The 21,681-nt window shown below is 37.0% G+C and overlaps 1 protein-coding gene across 12 annotated transcripts in view; it reads left to right on the forward strand.

Annotated features, from left to right (window-relative positions):
* ADAM23 (ADAM metallopeptidase domain 23) overlaps positions 1 to 21,681 on the forward strand; it is a 70,723-nt gene that overhangs the window by 45,305 nt on the left and 3,737 nt on the right. For 2 of the 12 annotated variants that reach the window (XM_068196138.1, XM_068196151.1), the window contains 9 exons: positions 1,371 to 1,421; positions 1,900 to 1,963; positions 3,197 to 3,302; positions 4,746 to 4,865; positions 5,824 to 5,992; positions 7,826 to 7,937; positions 15,975 to 16,065; positions 18,235 to 18,289; positions 21,519 to 21,653. In XM_068196138.1, the coding sequence (XP_068052239.1) occupies positions 1,371 to 1,421; positions 1,900 to 1,963; positions 3,197 to 3,302; positions 4,746 to 4,865; positions 5,824 to 5,992; positions 7,826 to 7,937; positions 15,975 to 16,065; positions 18,235 to 18,289; positions 21,519 to 21,653 (903 nt within the window). Of the gene's footprint in view, positions 1 to 1,370; positions 1,422 to 1,899; positions 1,964 to 3,196; positions 3,303 to 4,745; positions 4,866 to 5,823; positions 5,993 to 7,825; positions 7,938 to 11,232; positions 11,324 to 13,230; positions 13,260 to 15,974; positions 16,066 to 18,234; positions 18,290 to 19,010; positions 19,525 to 21,518; positions 21,656 to 21,681 lie in introns of those variants that run through there. The other 10 variants (XM_068196141.1, XM_068196140.1, XM_068196148.1 and 7 more) reach the window with 10 other exon arrangements.

The raw sequence follows: 21,681 nt of genomic DNA on the forward strand, positions 1-21,681 counted from the left end.
TGATTTTACTGTGTCTCTGGGCAGCCTGTTCCAATGCTTGACAACTCTCGCTCAAGAAGTTTTTCCTAATATCCAACCTAAATCTCCCCAGCATAACTTAAGTCCCTTTCCTCTCATCCTGTCATTTGTTACCTGAGCAGAAGAGGCCAACCTCTATGTCTCCACAGCCTCCTCTCAGGGAATTGTAGAGGGTAAGAAGGTCCCCTCTGAAACTCCTCTTGTCCAGGCTAAACAACCCCAGATCCCTCCATTGCTCCTTGTAAGACTTGTCTAAAGTGTGTTATGTTTTCTAAGAGTGTGCACATGTATGAGAATTTTAAAAGTTGTGGATCTTACACATTTGTCCTGAAAACATTTGGCTAATATAAAATAAACAGCAAACAGAATGTTGTTTCAATTTGATTTCCTTTAAATAGTCAACATCCTGTACATTTTCCATTTTCACAGCAACTTTGATGTTTTAGATGACATATATTCCTTTTCATTACTGAATGTTTATATATTTATTCTATTTATATAAGAACTTCATAACTGATGCAGTCATCTACTGCATCAAGTTCTTAGCCTTGAAGAAATGAGATTCAGGACAAATCACAATCTCTTTGGACATTGGCTGTAGTTATAAATGCCAATAAATTAACAATAACTTCCTTTAATGTTATCATCTGAGATGTCAACACATAGACAAGTAGCTATGGCCAATATTTTATCATAAATCTTTTGCTCTGTAGATGGAGCATTCTTAATGAGAGAGAGAGAAAGGCTTTCTCAAGCTGCCCTCAGAGTATTGGCTAGCACAGTGCAGTGCAGCAGCATTCTCTTTCCAAATTTTCACAGATCTCTCTTAGTTGAGGAAAAAACCTTAAGCATGGTTTAAAGTAAGTCCTTACTTTAGTAGTCTGAGGTTTCTGGACCTAGTGACTTGTTTGTATGAAAGAATTTCCAGTGCCAAGGGAACATAACAATTAAGATCATTAAGCCCCCTGAAGCTGGGTAAGCAACAGACTGGTAGGCTGTGACCAGGTGCTCCTCACTGTTGTGGTCGAACTGAAATGCATGTGGCGGCAGAGCTGCAAATGTGGCCCCAGTATTAGCTACCAAATATCCTCTTACTGAACACACTGGCTTTCATTTTGCTTCATGTCATTAATTTATTCTTGGAATATGCACAAAGTTAGACTTGAACATTGTATTTCATGGCTCAAGATGTTAATTTTTTCATTTATATTTGTAGCTATGAAGATTATTGCACTAATTGTTTTCAACCCTCTTTATATGTTGTCCAGTTCTCTTAAAAGAAGGAAAATTCCATATGTGATTCTCTGATGTACTATTACCGTGCACATGACAAGATTCTTAATTTTTTTCAGTGTCCACCAAATCTTCATAAACAAGATGGGTATGCCTGTGATTCTAATCAGGTATGCAATGTTTTAAAATCCCTGCACATCAGTAAATAGAAATCAACCAAATACACATTCTTGTTTTGTTTTGGAATTGATTTTTTTAAATCCTGTATTCCATATTTCTTCATATATTTTATCCTTTAAACATCAATGTTGCTTGTGTTTTATGCACTCTATGAATAATAATAATTTCTACTTCGAGTGAAATCCACTTGGTATCTCTACATTTTATAGGTAGCTATTTTATTACACTCCATCCTATTAAGTTCTTTCCAACTATGTAAAGGTATAAAGCAACTGCTTAAGTGTCAGTATGTATTGGATACAAACTGGCTTTGGGAATCTGGCCCAAAATGTGTACTTCATCTACCCAAATTCATGGAATCTACATCCCAACATGCATTTGAAGGGTGAAAATGAGACATTTGTTGTGGGAGGGGAAGGAGATGAAGTTGTTTTCAGTTCTAATTCCTAACATGTTGTATTTTTTTAGGGTCGTTGCTATAATGGTGAATGCAAGACAAGAGATAATCAGTGCAAATACATCTGGGGATCTAGTAGGTTGACTTTAACTACCTTAAATGTATTTTATTTCTAGTTCATTCCTGCCTCTGTTTTGGACTTTTCATGTTTTTATTTTTTGTTCTTGTCACTACAAGTTAAAGTTTTCTGATCAGTAGAGTAAGTAGACTGCAGTGGGAAAATGGCTTGATTGCCAAGTGGAATTCTGAACCTGGGAATGGTGTCAGTGAGAGTGATGATGTGGCTGCAGATCTGGGTAGGGCAGCAAATGCGACTGGGGGGAGGGTGTTGAGGATTTTTTGGGTATAGTTCAAAAACAGATATTTTGGGGTTTTCGTAATGCCGGTCACCAGTTCCATTATCCCATCAGTGGTTCATGTCGAAGCTGCTCCACCTTGCCTCTCCTTCTACACTGTCCTCCAAGTCAGGAAAAGTAGTACATTGGTGTGAACTTAAATATGCATTGTATGGATCTAAGTCCAGAGGTGTTGAGTTAAACAGAATTGCAATGGGCTTTGCTTGTAGCAGAGAGGGGCTGACTGTTCTGTGTAATGCCTTGGAGACAATTCAGCAGAGTAGAACTACCAGGATGTCCTGTGCTCTGGCGTTTAGTGTGTTCTTGTACATTTTGTCTAATCATAACTGCCACTGAGGCCACTCTGTCTTATTATTTTATCTTCCTCTATATAATTGTTGTGCTTTTTAGATTCGTTTTTAGAAAAAACAAATGAGCTCATCAGTAACTAATTATGGGTTTAAAACCTACTCGTTCAGAATTTTTCTCCTAAAAATAAGTAAAATTTACACTGTGTCCACGTTTGGTTTCCTGTGAACTTTTGAAAAATAGAATAAAATCAACATTTAGATTATGTCAGAACATATGCTTATCATAAATGTCCTATATAAAATCTTCTGAAATGCAGATCAGGAAAAATTGCAGTGAAAAACAACTAGATTAAATCTATGTGCAACTGTTATGAAGTGAACAAAATTAGACCACAGCAAAATTTCATATGCAGAATACAATATAGACACCATGGAGGCTACTTTTAGAAGTTCAGAGCATATTTTGAACATATCAGTGGGTATTTCAGTTTAGCCTGTTCTCCCTTTTAGTCATTGGAAGATACCATCTGTGCACATACATGTGTATTTAAATGGATGTTTTGTTTAAAAAAAATTTCAGAAAACAGCTGCAATAAATTATGCAGGTTTCAAAGCTGTCATGTTGCTAGTGGAAAGCATGTTTCTTTTTTCATCATCAACAGAGTCTTCAGGATCTGACAAATTTTGTTATGAAAAGCTTAATACAGAAGGCACAACAAAAGGAAACTGTGGAAAGGATGGAGACCGATGGATACAGTGCAGCAAACAGTAAGTTCAGTTTGGTAGAGATTATTTGTAATTTGAATAGATTGGTAATGGTTTAATATTGTCTACTTTTTCTACTTTTCCATGCATGTTTCAGCAGCTTGTTTTGCTTTATTTTGAATCTCTTTTCCCTCATGAGGTTTGCATCTTGAAAAAATTGCACTCTGACAAATCTATAAGTGACTCAGCAATAGACTTGTAAATAATTCTAGATTTTCAGAAGAATATACTGTGACTTCAGTTATTTCAGAGGAGCTGAGGGACAAGACAACAAAAAATCACAAGTTCATAACATAAAAACACCTCAGACTTGGCGGGGATAAATTAGGCTGCAAATACACACACTCTGTTCACGTGCTCTGGGACTGACATCAGGTTATGCTGTTTCAAGTTTGTTCCAACCTTTATTTTGACCAGAGAGGACCATGAGACATTTGAATGTTATAGAGAAAAGGCCTGATTAATTTCCATATGATCATTACTAGATGAATACTTGATTAAATTTACTTTTCAAGTTAAGGCTCATTAGTAATTTAATTAGACTTAATTTCTCCTGATTTACTTCTGTCTTGTAATTTTTAATTATGCACATACAAATTCAGCTTTGGAATAGCATTTTCCCTCTTTGACTATTTGATGCTTGTATATAGTGGATTTTTAAAATATTATTAGTTTTCAGATAGGATCATAAGGAAAGGAGTTGTTTAGTTTAGATGAGGATAGTGTGTTCTAATGTGTATGTTAAACCCCTCATTTCTATAGAAGTTTTTCTTTGTTACTAGAGAGATGCAGGACAATGATCTGGCTGAAGGGCTATTTATGTTTATTTCAGTTTTAACGAAGTCAATTTCCAGCATTCATTCAGCTGCTTCTGTAACTTAGGACAATCAGCATTAGTTAATATCCTTCTATTGGAGATATAAAAGATATATTGTATATATTACATAAAATATATTTAAATATATGCAGGTATAAAATAAAATTTAAAAAGAAGATTCTTTACCAAAACTTGGGCACACACAACTGCACACTAAAAATTGTTGTTACGGTTCTGTTGTCCTGCAAGGGAAATAAAATGCAATGAAAATTTCAAACTTGACATTGAGGTATGGTGTGTAAGCTGCCAGAGAGAGAGAAAAGCAATTCAGACTAACATGAAAAAGCTTTGTACAGTTTGGCTCCTCTTACTTGTACTGGATTGTTCTTGGAGCACAGATACATTTTGTGCTCATGTGAACATTCACTGGTGCATTGAAATAAATGATGACTTGTTCTGCCTTTTGTCATTTAAATAAAATAATATTTTATTTCCAGGCTTGCACTCTCTATTATATGGCTTATGGCAATATATTACTGTGATCAGCAGCACCATTGCCAGACTTTCTTTTTTGTAAGTTTACCTCATATTATTCCAGTAATATTATGATTTTTGTTTTCATTTTCCAGTGATGTTTTCTGTGGCTTTTTGCTCTGTACTAATCTTACTAGAGTTCCACGAGTTGGTCAAGTTCAAGGAGAAATTATCCCAAATTCTTTTTATCATCAAGGACGCATAGTGGACTGCAGGTAAAAGATAATGCAGTATTCCGACATGGCTTATCTCTGTCAAACCTAATTGAATTAAGAGAGACATAAATGTGATATTCTGTGAATTTTAGGTAATTGAAGCAAAATCATTATTCTGAGTGGTATTTCTTTTGATTAAAAAAAAATCCACAAACCATAAAAAGCTTAAAATTCCATATTTAAAGAGGGTAAAATGTGGGTTATATTCCTGAATCTTCTGCTTGATCCCTCCAATAGCAGAACTTCAGTCAGAGCTTTATGTTCATCTTTATGTTTTTCTGGGGGTGGAGAAAGTCTGTGATTGCCAAAGACCAGTATTTTCAGTGTATTGATTTTGAGTGTTAAATACTCAAAGAAACAGCTGTCGTGAAGTGAAGGCTGAGAGGGAGGAAACTGAAGAGTTGTGGCAGGGTAGGATGTTCACCTACAGTGCAGTTAATGAACAGGTAAATGAGTTTCGGTCTCCTGCACTACTGGGTCTGTGCACAATACTGGGTTTGTATTTTGAAGACATGGCAACATTGCAGTTTTTGTCACCCTAAGAGTACTGTCTTACATAGTTGGGTCCTGAGTGAACAGTGGTTCTTAATTCTTCCATTATTCCACTAGTGTTTTTATTTAAATCACATGGGTAGTTAGTTTTTTAGTATTTTTCCTAGAAATAGTATTTCACAGCATTTGGGAAAAAAAAAGGAAAATGGTCTGTCAGAGACTTAAAAATCCCCAAAGCCTAAGATGCCCTTCTTGAGTGTCTAAGTCCTAATCTAGACTTAGTTTTATTTTGACAACTGGAACACTGTCATTGCTGTGGACAGACAGGAAAACTCTACAGTTTTGTTCAGTCTGTCTGAATGAAACAAAGGTGTGGGGGTTTCAGTGTCTACATCGACATGCTTTTAATATTTTCAAAAGGTTCCAGTCATAACACTAATACTGTCTTAAAACTTATTTCTCCTAGTGGTGCTCATGTTCTTTTAGATGATGATACGGATTTGGGTTATGTGGAGGATGGAGCTCCATGTGGACCTCAGATGATGTGTCTGGACAAAAAGTGCCTGCCAATTCAGTCCTTGAACATAAGCAGCTGTCCCATTGGTTCCAATGGAAAAGTCTGTTCTGGTCATGGGGTGAGTCTGTACTGGGAGCGAGCAGCTCAGCTTCCCCAGCTCTCTCTGCTCTACCCGATCCTAACACCTGAAAGTCTTCCTAAGACCTTTTGATCTGAAACCACAAATGTTGGATTCAGGAGAAGACTGCAATTTTGTGATGCATAAAAAAAATTAGAAAGGAAAGTTCTCACATTGGTTCTGCAATTATATCCAATTAATTAGGTTTGTTGGTAGCAAGAAAGACCTTTGACTTTAGTTATTGGAAGGACTTCTGTAATGTACAATCCATATTTCAAGCTATTTGCCATCTTGAATTAAACTTTTTCCTGCACACTAACACCTTTATAAAGTTGGTCTTGTGTTCCTAGATTTATAGCCTATGGCTTAAATAATTAAAATTCCAAACTGTGGGTCCTCAGCAGAGAGGGAGTTCTTGAACAGTTCCAAACGGTTCTTAAACAGATCCAAAGTCTATCATTTTACATTCAGGCACATTATGTTCTGTTATTCTGCCCACAAGTTCATTTGCCTAGGATGTTAGGTCTGTTTTGATGAACAGATCACTGTTTTAAATACCAATACAACTTTTCCACTGTGGGATTCAGAGAGACAAATACTTGCCTAAAGGGCTAGACTTTGTACAGGACGGGGTTATTTCTTCTTGTTGTCTATACTTGAATATAAAATTGAGTATTTCAAAGTAGAGGGTTAGGTTCAAAATCAAGAATAAAAATTTTAAAATTTGAAAGTAAAGTATCTAGGAGATTAGAAATCATTTTGGTACTTTTTGAGAGTGACATGAAGGGTGAATCGACTATCTTACCTCTTCTGTTTTGGATTATTACAATTCCTGTTTTTAAAAGGGTATTTCAGTTGATCAAACCTGCCATAAAATGTGTTTATCTTCAAGTTCTTAGGCAAGATTCTCCAGTGAGTGCTGCTTAAAAGCAGAGCATGATAAAAGTAGAATTAAAAAAATCACGTGTTACTTAGAATCATTTGTGAGTAGGTTGTTTCCTGGGTTTTTTTCACATTATGTTCCAGTGTCCAAAAGACATTCTTAGCTGTTTGTCTAATGATTGACTTCATTACTAGTCCTATAATCAAAACTTTATTCTTTGTCTGTTTCTTGTCATGCTTTTTTCCACAGTAACCTCTTCTAGAAACACCATTCCATGTTCTTTTTCATATGGAAAGTTTATAGCTATTAACTCTTATTATTGATTTGATGGTTTAGGTTTTGTCCGCTGGATAGGTTTTTCTGTATCTAATAAATATACTGCCAATTTTAGAGTGCTAAGTTCTTTTTTAGAGGTCATTCAGGTAAATGTAAACTGAGGAAGAACTGTTCCCTCTCTTTTAGAAGCCAGACAAGCATTCCTCATTGCTGCTTAGGAAAAAGGCTGACAAAACCAGTGAAAATATATCGACTTTGTTCTACATGGGAGCAAGCTGTAAACAAGAGGTTGGAAAGTGTAACCATGTCCTGAACTTTCAAAGGCAAATGTTTGTATCCCTTCTGGGCATCCAGGCTCAAAGTCCAGATAGTTGGCTGGTGAAGATCTAACTAGTCTAGCTAAATTTCTGTTGTTTTTCACAGCCTGTGCCAGTGTGTAGTGCCAGTGATGATAGAACCAGTTCTGCTTCTCCTAGCATGTGAAAGTATTAGGAGGGTTGAGGCAAACTTCTAGGTGTATTATGTCATTCCAAACACCCAGTGCTATTGTTACAAAATATAAATAGATGAGTTTTATACCATTAATTAAATGTCTAATTACATGTTAAATAAATGCAGTGTGACATGTTAATAAACTGTAGTTAGAAACTAACTGCTGTCACATTTTTTCCTAGGTTTGTAGTAATGAAGCCACTTGCATTTGTAATTTCTCCTGGGCTGGAACAGACTGCAGCATTGATGATCCTGTCAGGGATACTGGTGGCAAGAAGGATGAAGGACCCAAGGGTTTGTGTTTTGTTTCAGTTTTTATGTTCTTTTAAGTATTAATGATATTTTTCTGTTGATACATGGTAGCAGAATTAGCATATAAAAAGCAAATACTATTGCACTGCTTATGTTTAGACCAAGACAGTAAAATTCTGCTTCATGTAGAGGAAGTAGGTTTTTCTACTTTGAGAATTGATAAAACTTTTACTTTTCTAACTTAAATTTGGGGAAGATTTCAACAGGTAATGTTCTTTTCCTTTGTCCCTTATTCTCTATTTTTTTCATTGTGATTGGAATCTGACTTAGTGTAGCTCTTATTTTTTTATATGGTCATTGAATATTTATATTTTACTAGAAATTTTCAGTTTACTTAGTCAACTAATTCAGAGAGCTGTGGCATAAAAAAGGGAAAAGTGGAATGTCCCTGGTAAAATCAGATTCCTTGAAATCGTATTGCAATGAAAGAAAAAAGAAATTAAGATTTTTGATAAATTATTCTTACAGTCATCATTGCTTGTTCTTATGTACTTGGTATGTATTTCAACTACATATGAAATACAAACACAAAGAGGAGGTATTGAGGAAATAATCCAAAAACTTTTTCAAAGAGGAAGGAAAGTATTTGAGTTTCTCTCCGACTCTTCTGCCAAAGAATATCTTTGGATATCTTTGGACTTGTGCTGTCCAGTTTTTCTTCAATGTCTTTCCTGTCATCAGGGCTCTGTTCAGCATCAGACTGTATTCATCCAGTCCTATGCATTTACAAAGTCCCCAGTCCCAGGTTCTTCTGCTCCATTTGCAAGGTAGATGGAGAAAAGAGAAGAGTTGTTCAAAAATGTAGTCCTGCGGACTCAGACTCGAACTCATTACTCTGAAAGTACCAAGGTTTCAAGGAAGGACAGGATTTTGGTATGTCCCTCTGGAATGGCTCTACATCTATCTTGTGTGCCTTTTTCTGTTACCCCTTGGCAGAATGGCTCCAGCAGACCTTTGCCAAGAACTGTTTGAAGAGATCATCTTGAAACAAGTTACTGTTGTGAAGGAGGTTCTGTAGACCAGTCCAGATTTGTCTAAGGAATCTGTACAGGTGCTCCCTGGACTCCCAGTCCCAACATTGCTCAGTGTAGAGCTGCCTGGTTTGTACTCTGCCTTACAAGCCACTTTCCATTCCATTTCCTGACAGTGGAATGCTGCTTAGAGAGTCTTAAAAAAATAAATTAGGGAGACCAGCAGTGCAGAGCTGTTCAGTTCTGTGTGTGAGTGGTTGAGGAGAGCAGGATTTACAGCTGAGAGCATATGAATTTTACTTTGTTCATTTCCAAATCTGGTAGGAAAGAAATTTTTCCCTCCTCTGTGAAAAGGTCTATAGGAAGGGTAACACAGAAGGTACACTTACCTTTGATAAATTACTGTAAGTCAGATTGCCTCATCTAGTTCAGAATGGAGATACCTTAGTGAAAATTAATATATCAACGTTGAAATATTCTGGGAAAAAGCCTTAAATGGATAGTATGTGCATGGATTTCTGCAAAGTTTAGGCTGCATTTTTCAGTGGAGTCCTCTGCAAAATGGCAGACTGCTTTTGTTCAAGGCACCTCAATGATCTCAAAAGATGGATTATTTTTCTTATGGTGTTACAGTAATTTACTCATGTTGAATCACCTAGAAATGAATTTAAGAGACTGAACACTATGATCTCCTTCTGTGTGCTTATAGGGGAATTCCTTTGTGAGAAGACTTCAGAAGAGTACAGCGGTAGTTTCCTTTGTTGTAATGACCCAACATACATAAGAGTAGCTTCCATTAAGTTTTTATCTCTTACTACTCCCTATGTCATATGCCAGTTTACAAGTCTAAGACAGAAACCAAAATAGTTGTTTTTCCTTAGCCATAAGGTTGAATAAAATGAAACACTCATGATGTGAAAATTCATCTAATAGGTTTAATATTTTTCACACCAAAACTCCAAGCATTTTTCTTGCTACAATTAGAACATGTATAGTTAGGGAGCGTTGCTATTTATTTATGTATTGTTGTGATAATTGACAATTGACTGCTATTCTGCTGCACTTTTCAGACTTTTCCATCATCCATCAATTGCTTTTTGGCTCCATTCTCTATATCAGGATAAAAAAATTGTGGTCCTTAATTATGTTGCTATTATTACATGACTCTCGAATTACTCTAAACTCAGCAACCTACTGTATCCTGTACTAGCAGATGTACAGAGCATTTAGCAGTTTGGGGAAGACAAAGAGTTCTTGCTGTTAGTTTTTGGTTACTGCAGAAACTTTGAATTACTTTAGAGTGTGGGTTAGCAGTTTTGAAATCAGTGGGACTCCATATACACATGAGATTCCTGTTCGAAATTTAATTTGCAGAATTAGGCCTTTGACTAGTGGAGTACTCTTTGTTTATTTTAATATAGAACTTATGTCTCAAGTGTGTGTGTGTGTGTATATTTATGAAACAGGATAAAAAACCCCAAAATATTTTAAAACATGCCTCACTCAGCATGGAGTCTATAAAATCTTTGTTCCTAAATTCCCATTTGACAAGGAATTCATCTTCTTGCTTGTGGTCTATTGTGGCTCCATGAATCTATCAAAATTTTAATCTCTAAAATAGGAGATGTACAGAGTTTTTTCCTGAAAAGAGTTCCCTTAAGAATTAAAAGTGATTCCTTGATGTGCTAAGAGACTATCTGAACATTTCTAGGGTGTTACCTGAAGCAGGTTTCTAGGGAAGGTTTTTGCTTTTAAAAGGTGTTACCTGTTTTAGGTCATATAGATAAACAGAAAGTCCTATTGATAAATGCAGTAACAAAGAAAAATATTACTAATTAGTAAAAGGAATTACTTTAAAAGTTGGGGTTTTTTGTTTTTTCCTGAGGTGGAATTGTTTCCAAACAGTTTTCATTTTCTTAATTTTATTATGGATACAGTAAGTTTCTGGTAATCAAAAAGGAAGTTTTTTTATTGGCAATTTATTTACATTTTGGCTGGTTTAAATAAGCAGTAGGTTGAGGATGTTCCCTTTTAGAGTAAATAACAGAATCACAAGCTGAAAGGAATGTACAGGAAAACTTCTTATTGAAATATTTGCAAGCATTCAAGGAAAACCAAATAGAGCTCATTTCAGAATTTTTAAAGCTACACTATTTGGTAAACAAAGGTTTGTGAGGAGATTTGAATTGTTTATCCAACAGTGGATTATATTATAAAATATTCCTCTGAGGAATTATTTCATGTTGTCATTTCAGACATATATGTGATGATTTCCTGAAAAATTCTTCCCTTTTCCCTCCACACAGTGAGCATGGCCGCTAACAGGCTAATAGGTGCAGTGGCAGGGACCATTCTGGCCTTGGGGGTGATTTTTGGAGGCACAGGGTGGGGAATAGAGTAAGCACTTTTCTCAGTTTGAGTTCTCTGTCTGGTGCCTTAGTGTGTGAGGTAACCGTATGCACCTGAGCCTCTGTGTTCCCCTTAGCTTTGTCCTGTGGTGACCGTATTTGTCGTGTGATTTGACTGTGTCTGTGTCATGTGGTTTGCTCATGCAGTGTTGAACCTTCTCCTGTCTGGGATAATGTGGGGCATAAAAAAATAACTTTGTGAATTTTTACATTGTCACTGTAAAATTAAATGTCTAAATGTTTCCATTACACCAAATTACCAAAAAAAAAAAAAAAAAAAGGAAAAGGAGGAAAAAAAGAAGGGATTTCTTGATTATTTTGCAAAATAGAGTGAGTAATGTGAACTGTTTTATTATGTGCAGGGCTTTCAGTCTAATGATCAAGCTAGGCAGATGAAATCTGATGATAGTCATACAGACAGGTAGTTTTACAGTAAAGCTGCTGAAGGTTCTGTTGCTAGGATTCTGTTACCTCAAGATAGCACAGTGCTGGAGTGTAGTATTAATGTATAAAGAATACCTATGAGCAATTTTATTGTCTTTTCATAGTTCTAGGAAATAGTAATCCTAAGTGTTATCCCAGTACCTCAATTTTAACAACGGCTATAATTTATATAAATTTGTGTTCATGTATATATACACATAAAAAGGCCCATGTAAAAGCTGTCTTCATTCTGCATTCACTGTGCAAACTACAGATGGTAAGACTGCTCTTTTGCTGCTCTGAGATTTCCAACTTCTCCATGTTTCGAGTACTATACATGACATCTGGCATGTGACAGTGGCACCTCTCTGAAGGGGGACTCATTAGGAGGACAGTCTGTGATTTCCAATCAGGCTGAGTGCAAAGGCATTCACACACAGTTCTAGTCCAGTGAGGCAGCACTTCACGTGTGAGTCTGTAGCCCTAGGAGCCTGTCCATACATGAAACTGCTCCAAGACTCTCAGACGAGTAGAGACCTTTGTGTTCACAGAGGACAATTGTTAGAAAACCAATAGAAGGAAGAAGGTTATAGGTCATTTCCTTGAGAAAGATCTGATGTGGGTTTTACTGGTAGCTTTTACAACTGTTTGCTAAAAACTGAAGACTCTGAAAGTTGTAGAGGTTTGGAGGACAGATTCTGGAGCAGAAAATTTGATTTACCTACAAGCTGAGGACCACTTGCCTTTTGCTTACATTCTGCCTTGTTCTCTTCTGTTTGTCTCTTCCCTAACCTGCTGTCTCAAGCTACTCAGCTCTGACCAGTGTCCCTGACCATTTGTTCTTGCTCCTGTATCCTTCTATACCAATGCCAGCTTTTCTTCATCTCTCCTCTGCTTGTATTGCTCACTACCCAACTCATTCTTTTTGTTTCTATTCATTCTTTTTTCCTGCATCTCATCAATATTTCTCTGTCCTCTGGTTTCTTCAGATACAAATGTGCATTCAGGGCAAGACAGTGCTACTTTTTGTTGGTTTATAGAATCACACAGGGAATGCAAATTCCCTCTCTGTTCCTAATGCCCTTCAGGCCCTGCTGGCCCCTGCGTGGCTGCAGGGGAGGGTGTGAGCATCACAGTCTGATGCCAGGACCTGTCCTTCTTCCTCCTTTCTCACCACTTCACTTGCACATTGTAAATGCTTGTTCAAAGTGCTGAAATAACTTTAATTATTTGATGATTTATGAACTTATTTCAGGAATCATGGAGGACAAAACAGTCCAGTAGGTTTTTTTTCCAGATTTCATACCAAAATGGATACTTAGCTTTGATAACTTAAACCAGAGGATTTTGCTGGCAAAGCAACAGGCAAGACATCTGATCACCAGAGTTGTTACCTACAGGACAGTGTGCAGTAAAATTGCCTTTTCTAATACTGGCAGAGTTTCAAATGGTGTGTAGAATAGGTTCTTGTAGAATCTATTGGATGATGATGAAGATTTTGGGAATAGTATGAGGTCTACTGAAGTTAGGTGTGTTCTGCTTTAACACCTTCAGTAGGATTTGTATCAGGGTCCTGAAAGATGGCCAGGGATGGTACGATAGCCATGCCAGAGCAGTGTCCTTGCAGGAAAAGGAGGTGTGCCAGGCAGTTATCTGCAGGAGATTGCTCCTGATAAATCTGTGTCTGCAGGTTGTAGCAGTAGTGTGGTAGAAAGAACAAATGTACAAAAGTGTTGCTTGTGATAGTCTGCATGGAAGTATGGTGGTTCCAAGACCTTCCTCTTACTTCTGGTTTGTCAAGCATCTGAGTTCAGTGACTAGAGACGTTTATAGGGATTTTTATTTTTCTTTGAAAACATCCCTTTATTGATAGCAAAATTCCGGTTTAATAATACCATTTATTCGGTAATGCTTAATAAAACATAAGGCATAGATCCTTACAGTAAGGTATAACACATAAAAGTAATCTCATTTTAAGTACTTTTGTGTGCACAGTCTGTCTTAAAATGACTCATCGTGTTCCTCTTAGATCTCTGTATTTTGAAACTGGGATTCAACAGTTGGAGTACTCCAGTCTCATAAATAAATGGTTGCTCTCATAAATAAATTGTTTAGTCATATTACTATTCTGCAGGCTTGATTTTTTTTAAATATTTATACTTTTCTATTACCTGAACCTAATTGTTTTGTATATTACCATCTTCTGTTTAAATTGATTGAAGTATTTGATATTTATAGTAAACAAAAGTAATAGTTATTTTCGTTATTTAAAGAATAAACTGATGTTTGGTGATTACATGTGCACTATGAAATGGATACACATTCCTGGGCATTTAACAACCAGGGAACATAGTGAGAAGAGGGATATAAAAGAGTTGATTTGGCACATCTTTATCTAATTTATGACTATGTTACTAACAATTAATCATTGTACCTCTTTTGTGAGAAGATGGCATTCTATGGCTAGAAAGAAATTGGCTTTAGAATTTTTCAAGCCTTATTTATTATAGATTTTTCAAGGCAAATTCATTACAGATAAATCACTTGCTGTGTTTTCAGTCTTTTGTTCTGTGAGATCAATTGATGAAATCCAGAGCAAACTGCAGATCTCAGTCAAATATGGTGGCTCATTAGGCTGCTGTTACAAGCAAGCCTTAATTGGAACAGCAATGCCCGCAGGATGGCACTTACCCTCCACCATGCTCAAGCCTGTTAATTTGAGCCAGGTGTGACTTAAAGGTAAGTCCACGTAAGATGCATTCTTCCAAATTGTGCAGAATTACCTTTTGATTTTTGTTGTCAAATTTGTGCACTGTTCATCTATAAAGCTAATTATAGTTTTTTCACTCCAACTATTTTATTCATATTCCTGAATACTTTGTGTAGGAACTGCAGGAAGCAAGTTTTAAAACTTGGTTTTCTTTTAACTAATCCAAATATCCAGAAGCACTGAGGTGAGAAACATGTAGTGGAGGCAATAAAGTGAGGTGCCTGCAGTAAATTTTAAAACTTAGGGCAAACACTTATTGCAGTGTGTGGGGTGGGGCAGGAGGTTTTGTAGTATCGACTTAACAGCTTAAAACTTTCAGTTGTTGCAGCTGCCCTTGCTCTTTCTTTGCTGCTCTCTGGCTGCTCCTCTTTCTTCCTTATATTAGCTGTGTGACAGTTTTTCCAAACTCAGCTCAGAACAATTAATTAGGAAAACTTCAATTGCTGTGCAGAAGTGTCGGTTTAGGAGAGTGGGACAGGGGTAAGAGCTGTTTTTGAAGGCTATTCCTGAATATGTAAATGGTTAAACAAAAAGTGTGTGATATGCTGCAGAAGAACTGTTGAGTTGCTTTCATTTTGCAATGTTTTACATCAAAGACTGCAATAGGAAGTTTTTGTGCAGAGCAAATGTTACTCAAGCCTATTGTCAGTTTTCCTCTGTCCTGTATAAACACAGCACTTAAGGGTCAATTATTAATATTTTATTTAGGTGTTCTCTTGCCCTCTTCAGAAAATTGCACGAACATATTTTGTGCTGCTTCTTTTTGTTGCTCTTTTTTTCTGCTCCACCCTTCCCCACTTTGTTGTTCAGTAGCTTCTTGAGGATAATGAAAGGATGCTTTGATGTTTGGAAAGCTTAGTGGAAATAAACTTTTATTTCAACTTTCGTTCCCTTTTATATAATCCTTTGCTTTTGTCAAACAATTGTAAATTTAGTATTGATGTAACTGTAGGGTGTCTGGACTCCGATAAGTAAGTGGTGCTAGATGCTCTCAGCTCAAATTAAAATATCTATACCTTTTAGGAGCTCCATGAAAAAAGAGAGGTCTTCTTGATTTTTTATTTCTTTCTCATTTTCTGTAGTCTTAAAACATACAGCATTCATCCTTTTCCCTCTAAGTTAAGGAATTATTCACCACTATCTTAGTGTCCTCAGCTGGCTGTTCATGAAGCAGATAATGGAGTAAGTTACAATGGAATTCACTGTCTAATACTAGGTTTTTGTCTCTGGTAGAAGTCAGCATAGCACAATGCAGAGACCAACAGCTTTGTTTGTTCCTATTGTTAAAGAAAAGTAAGTTAAGTTGGGCTTGTTGAGACTGTCTAGAGGCATCACCTTGTGTGCTGTCTATATTCCCTGAATTGTTTGACTGCCCTTCAGATGCTTCACATAACGTGATTGAAGTCGTTGGTTCTTATGTCTGTCTTACCCTAATCCTTTACCACAGGTCCTAGTGCCACCAATCTTATAATAGGCTCCATCGCTGGTGCCATCCTGGTAGCAGCTATTGTCCTTGGGGGGACAGGATGGGGCTTTAAGTAAGCAATGCCGCATGTCTTCTCTTTGGTGGCTCTGGCATTTCTATTTCTTGCTTACATCACTAAATTTTGAGTTCCTGCTACAAGAGTTCCAAGTTAACCTTCCCAACTCTAACAGACTGCTTTAAACAAGAAAAGAAATTACACATGCAGTAAACAAACCAAGGAAATGGATTTGAAAATAGCAAATGTTATCAGGGTGCAAAGTTGAATAAAAATAAAAGAATTAGGTGAATTGATGAAAATTAACACTTAAGGAACAAGGTCTTTTTTCACCTCCAGTCCACAGATTGAAGCTGATTACATTGGTTAAAAAAAGCCCCCAAAAGATACATGTCTTATTTTGAATGTAGTAGTACTTTCAAACTGCTCAACTTTTTGACTAGAGAGATGTCATGTAAATGGTCAGCGGTAGAAGGAGCAGAGTAGTTTTCAGGAACAACTGTGTTGACATAGTTGACTCTGGAATAGCAGACCTAACTAGTTTGTGGTTACTGTTGTTTTTTGGGTTTTTTTTGATACGCAATTTAAAAAACAAATTCAGGTTTAGAGAGACCATTTTGAAATCTTGAGCTGTTTCCTGAAAGATGAAAGCATTTCTCTCCCAGTTCTAGTTTGATGTGTTTTGCAACTGTAAGGACTAACAGATTAGTCATTCCACTTGACTACTTTGTTAAAGCAAACAGAGAATCCTGTACAAAGGTACTTAATTCCTACCCTTTTTGTAGTGTCCATTCTGCCCATATGCATGGTCTGCATTTGGTAAAAAAGTTCTCCCTTTAGAAGCAATGTTTATAACCTAACAGATCATGGAAGTAATTACGTACAAGTGATTTCTCATGGCATTTAAAGTTGCTGTTTCTTTTCAATAACATGAATCAAGGTTAAGCCATGATACAACAGTAAGCCATTCTTCAAGGAGAATAAGTAGTAGTAATAATAATAATAATGCAAAGAAAATTTTCTATGGCCTCTATTCATATTTCATGTCAAAGTTGAGAAGAAAAAATTATTCCCTAATTGATTAAGGCAGTCATCAAAGTAGAATGTAGTGATAAGGTCATATTTATCTTGTAATTCACTTTCAAAGGTCACCTGAAAATGTTGTGCTTCTGGTTTATACTCTTATATTTTTGAAGTTTCAGCTGGCCTTAATTAACTATGCATATAGAAGGAAAATATTTCAAAATCTCTTTCAGGCCTGCTGAAAGCAGCAAATCAGGCTTTGCCCTTTCTCCTGGACAAGGCAGTTTCTCCCTATTACACTGCCTGTCACTGTTGGTGTTCTCCGAAAGACTCAGCCACATTCATTTTTCTCTCAGTGCTTGTTTGGAGGGTGCCCATGGGAAGTAACCAAGCTAGATTCTGTTGGGGAAAAAAAAAGTCGGCTTACCCTTTTGGATGAGTTTTCTACAGTAAGAGACATTTGTCCATTACTTAGCAATTCATAGACTTTGCAGAAACAGGGTGTGCATCCCTAGATGATAGGCTTGTATTGCACAAGGTAGTTTGCTGAAAACAAAATACATGTCATGAAAACATAAAATAATTAGTCAGTTCTTCCTCTGAGTCTTTTCAAGCTGTCTTGTGCCCTTTGCCATCAGCACTGCAGCCCCTGCCTCCAACAGACACAGAGCTTGAGAACTTGCATGAGAGAGGAGTAGGACAATCCCTCCCTGTCTAGAACAACAGGGGATGTAGTTGATTTTTTATTCTTTGTGTCTCACACTTCTCAAACTGCTCTCACAAGTGATCAGCTTTGCACCCTGGTGTCATTTGTTTGCCCAAAGGGAGAAGCTTGTTATGCCTATAGAGGATCTGCACTGGAAATGCCTCCCAAAGCTCTTAGTCTCACAAGAGCAAGATGCAACTGTTTATTCTGTAGCAGAACCTCAAATACACTGGCCTGGCCTAGCTCACAGCTTGAAGTGCATGTTTCTTCTGGGGGCCAGAGGGGAACAGAAGAGGCTTTTCAGCTTGTACACAAAGAGGGCTAGCACATGTAGACCCCCAATACTTGGCTTCAGATAGCTCTGGAGGGACAGATGAGGATAATAAAGGGATTTTAACTTTTCCTTTTTTAAAGCAAGTGATATATTTAGTCTCTGCAACAATGAGAGAAGGTAGCTAATGCTTTACAAACTGGGAGATGTGATTTCTGTTTCACAGGTTATCAGATGTTCATATGAACATACGGTACTGTGGTGTCAAGTCCATATCAAACGTAAGCTGCAACTAAGCAAACTTTGTTCATGAACTGAGGTGGGGGGTGGGGGTTGGAGGGGAAGTGTTAAAGAAACTTTGATGCAAGTTCAGAGAAAAAAAAAAGTAAAAACAGCTCAACAAACAACTTCCAGTTTCAAAAATGAATCTAAGGTTAATTTTAAATCAAGTTAATGTGTGGACAGAATAGGAAAGAAAATATTAACTGGCAATTTTACAGAATATAGAATCTCATTAGACATTTGAGGTGGCTTAAAGGCTGTGGGTAGAAACCTTGTTAAGAAGTAGATTTTACTCAGTTGAGCCTTGCATAGTACTTTTAAATCTGTTTTAAGTACAGCAGTAAGAACTTGATTTTGGTGTAGCAAGTCTGTGCAAGGTTTCAGTATACAGTGTTTAACATAGGAAGGACATTTTTACCATCAGAGTAGCTCAGGGGCCTACACTTTTTTTCCTCGCATATATTCACTCACTCCTGCTAAGCTACTGCAGTAATATAAGTACATTAATGCTTTTGTTACTGACTTTAACAGCAATTTTGGTAACAAAACATTGCTAAGAGGTAAATACTAAGAAGAGTGATGTGGAAATGTACATGAAAGGCTGCTGCTTGTTATAGCAGAATACAAAAGTGGCAGATAGATAATTGATTGTAGGCACAGTTCTATTTCTAGCAATTGTTCTTTGCTAAAGAGCTGCAAGGTTTTGTGTTTCTTCTATAGAAGATTAATTGAGGAACCAAAGACTAACCCAGCTATAACAGCTGCTGAGGTTGAACTGGTCTGGGCAGTTGTGTTTAGACCCCAAAGGTTTCCACAAGTTAAAGCAGTGGACTGCTGGTGGCAATTTTGTGAGGAAGGAGGTTTTGGTCCCTTACCAGCATTTCCACCAAGCATTAATTGTGGACCAAAATCCATTCATCATTGCACAAAGAGCAGCTAGAATCAGACATGAGGTATTTCCTCATCCTTTCCCCAAACTACTGAAATAAATGGGAGGTCAGTGTCTTATTTTAAGTTGCTTTTTTTAGTCCCTCATTTTGTTAATTTTAATCAGTTTTGTAGCAAAAGTTAATTTATTTAAGCTCTTCTTCAGCATTTGAACCATGCTTTAGGAATGCCTATGAAAACATTAGCTAGTTGAAGTGATTAGAATACTGGGTTTGCATAAAATCTTCAATAAAGCTTTGAACTTACATGATCACACACAGGGACACACATTTGCAAGAAATGTACTCTATGACCGTGTTCCTAGTTAGTTGCACAAAGGAATGCAGCGGATTAAGCAAGGTGTTTCTTGAATACATCCAGCCCTTTTTGAAACCAGTTTTTCTTTTCTGAATTTTTTTTTTTTGTAAACATGACCATGTTAGGCAGTGATGTGCTGTAGCATGGAGTGCTTTTTGACTAAAAATAACCTATACTTTTCATTTTCTTAGACACCCTTTTTCTGGTTGGATTACAGACAGAAAGGCTGACCCACATTATTTAAAGAGGCATTAAAATTTGAAATGCAAAGACACAGATGTTCTAAGATCTTCCACATAAACCAACAAAAGACTAGGAAGCAGCATCATTCTCGTGTGTGTTCTTCCCTAGAGGACGATTCTGCCCCCTTACCATTTAACTGAAGCATAGCAGAAGGAACCTTGTACTGCTATAACTCAAAGCTATAAATGGTGAAAATATCCAGAACCTGCTACTCACCTACTCTCCTTTATTGTAATTTTCTTGGGAAGAGGGAGACTTGATCTATTTGGCAATTTAAGTTAGACTACTAATTGTCTTCATTTGAGTATTATAATGCTTGGTAATTGAGGATGAAGTTGTTAAGGCAGGTCAGGTAATCAGAAGAGAATTTCAGTTCCTGAAGGGTAACACCTCCCTGCTCACCTCTGAAGTGCTGTGATGGCAGGTGTTGTTAATGCTTTGCCTGTGTGTACTGTTTCCTTATTGACACTGTACCTCATGTTCCCTATTTCAGGCTCTTATTTTAGTTCTTCACATGTTTTTCTCTCTCATACAACATTGTTAGCAGAATATTCTAAGTGAAGAAAGGCAGTGGTTTGGTCAGTATCTTGTTCCTCAAAGGCTGTATTTCTGCTGAATAAAACTAGGAAATAAGTAAATATATGGTTTGGACAGAATGCATGATGAGGTTTGTACTAGAACACTAGACTAGTGAAGATCAGGTTACAAAAGAATAGATAAAAGTCAAAAAAGTTTTGTTAGATTGTACTGGGAAGCTAGCATAGCATCTGTCCTCTGTACCATGTTCTAAGACTTTATAAAGTCCATTTCTTTAATTAAAATAAGCTCAGGTAACAATGTAATTCAGTGTCTGTTTTAAGGACTTGTCCTCTTCAAGCAAATGGGAATATGGTACTTCCCATATAGTGGAAGGACAAGTTATGTCACCTGGATTTTTCATCTGCATTGTTGATTTAAAAGGACTGACTAATTAGTTGTTTATCAGTAGTACTTGAATTCAAGGATGACAGTATTTAAAAGGAGGAGGTGGGGGGAAGAGAAGCAGACATGTCCTTTTCCCATTGAAACTGGCAGGACAAGCAGATACACAGCAGCCTTTAACTCACATTTAACCAAGTTCTGTAATATTCATACTTCCTATCTGGCAGTTTTGCAAGCTGGCCTGAAAATTATTTTCCTCATCTCAAATTTACCTGTAGTTTAGAGGATGAGGAATTGAGATACTGATGTAACACCAGCCTCATTCCAAAGGAGCATTAGTACAGTAATCCTGGAGGGGAAAAGACTGAAAGGTGAATACAGCAATCTTCTTTCAGAAACTAGCAGTTCTTCAGCATTCATCTTGCACAAATCCAATCACAGGTATCCAAGGAAAAAACCAAAATCAAGGATGCCCAAGAATTACCAGCTTCTGGAAGTCCTCTCAAAAAGAAGTTGTCTTTGCATTAGTCTCAAACCACCAGTTAAACCTTATGTATAGAATAAATATTGTAGCAGTGGCAGAGGTTAGCAGGGCTGCAGAAGATTGAAAATCCAGGGGTTGGTCTGTAGTTTTAGGGAATATATGAATTCCTGTTCTGTATTTTTTGCATGTTGGTTTGGTGGTGGTAGTGGTGTGTATGCCCAATGGTAAAACTAAATGCATGAGCCCCTTGCTTGATGCCCCACATAAAGCCAGATACTGGGGAGGTTGCACCCAACTTTTGTTGTTGCTTCCTAATGTCTTGCTGTTTGACATAGGACATCAACATCGCAGGAGATTGGATGTCACCAGCTTGCTGCCCACTGTTAACATTCAGTTCTAATCACACAACTGACAAAGCTGTCCAGTCTCCTTCGAATGCAATGTCTCAGCTGTCTTTTGCACCTTACTAAGACTTGCAGCACTTATGGTCAATAGTGT

The sequence above is a fragment of the Anomalospiza imberbis genome, chromosome 7 (genome assembly GCF_031753505.1).
Source record: "Anomalospiza imberbis isolate Cuckoo-Finch-1a 21T00152 chromosome 7, ASM3175350v1, whole genome shotgun sequence".
NCBI lineage: Eukaryota > Metazoa > Chordata > Aves > Passeriformes > Viduidae > Anomalospiza > Anomalospiza imberbis.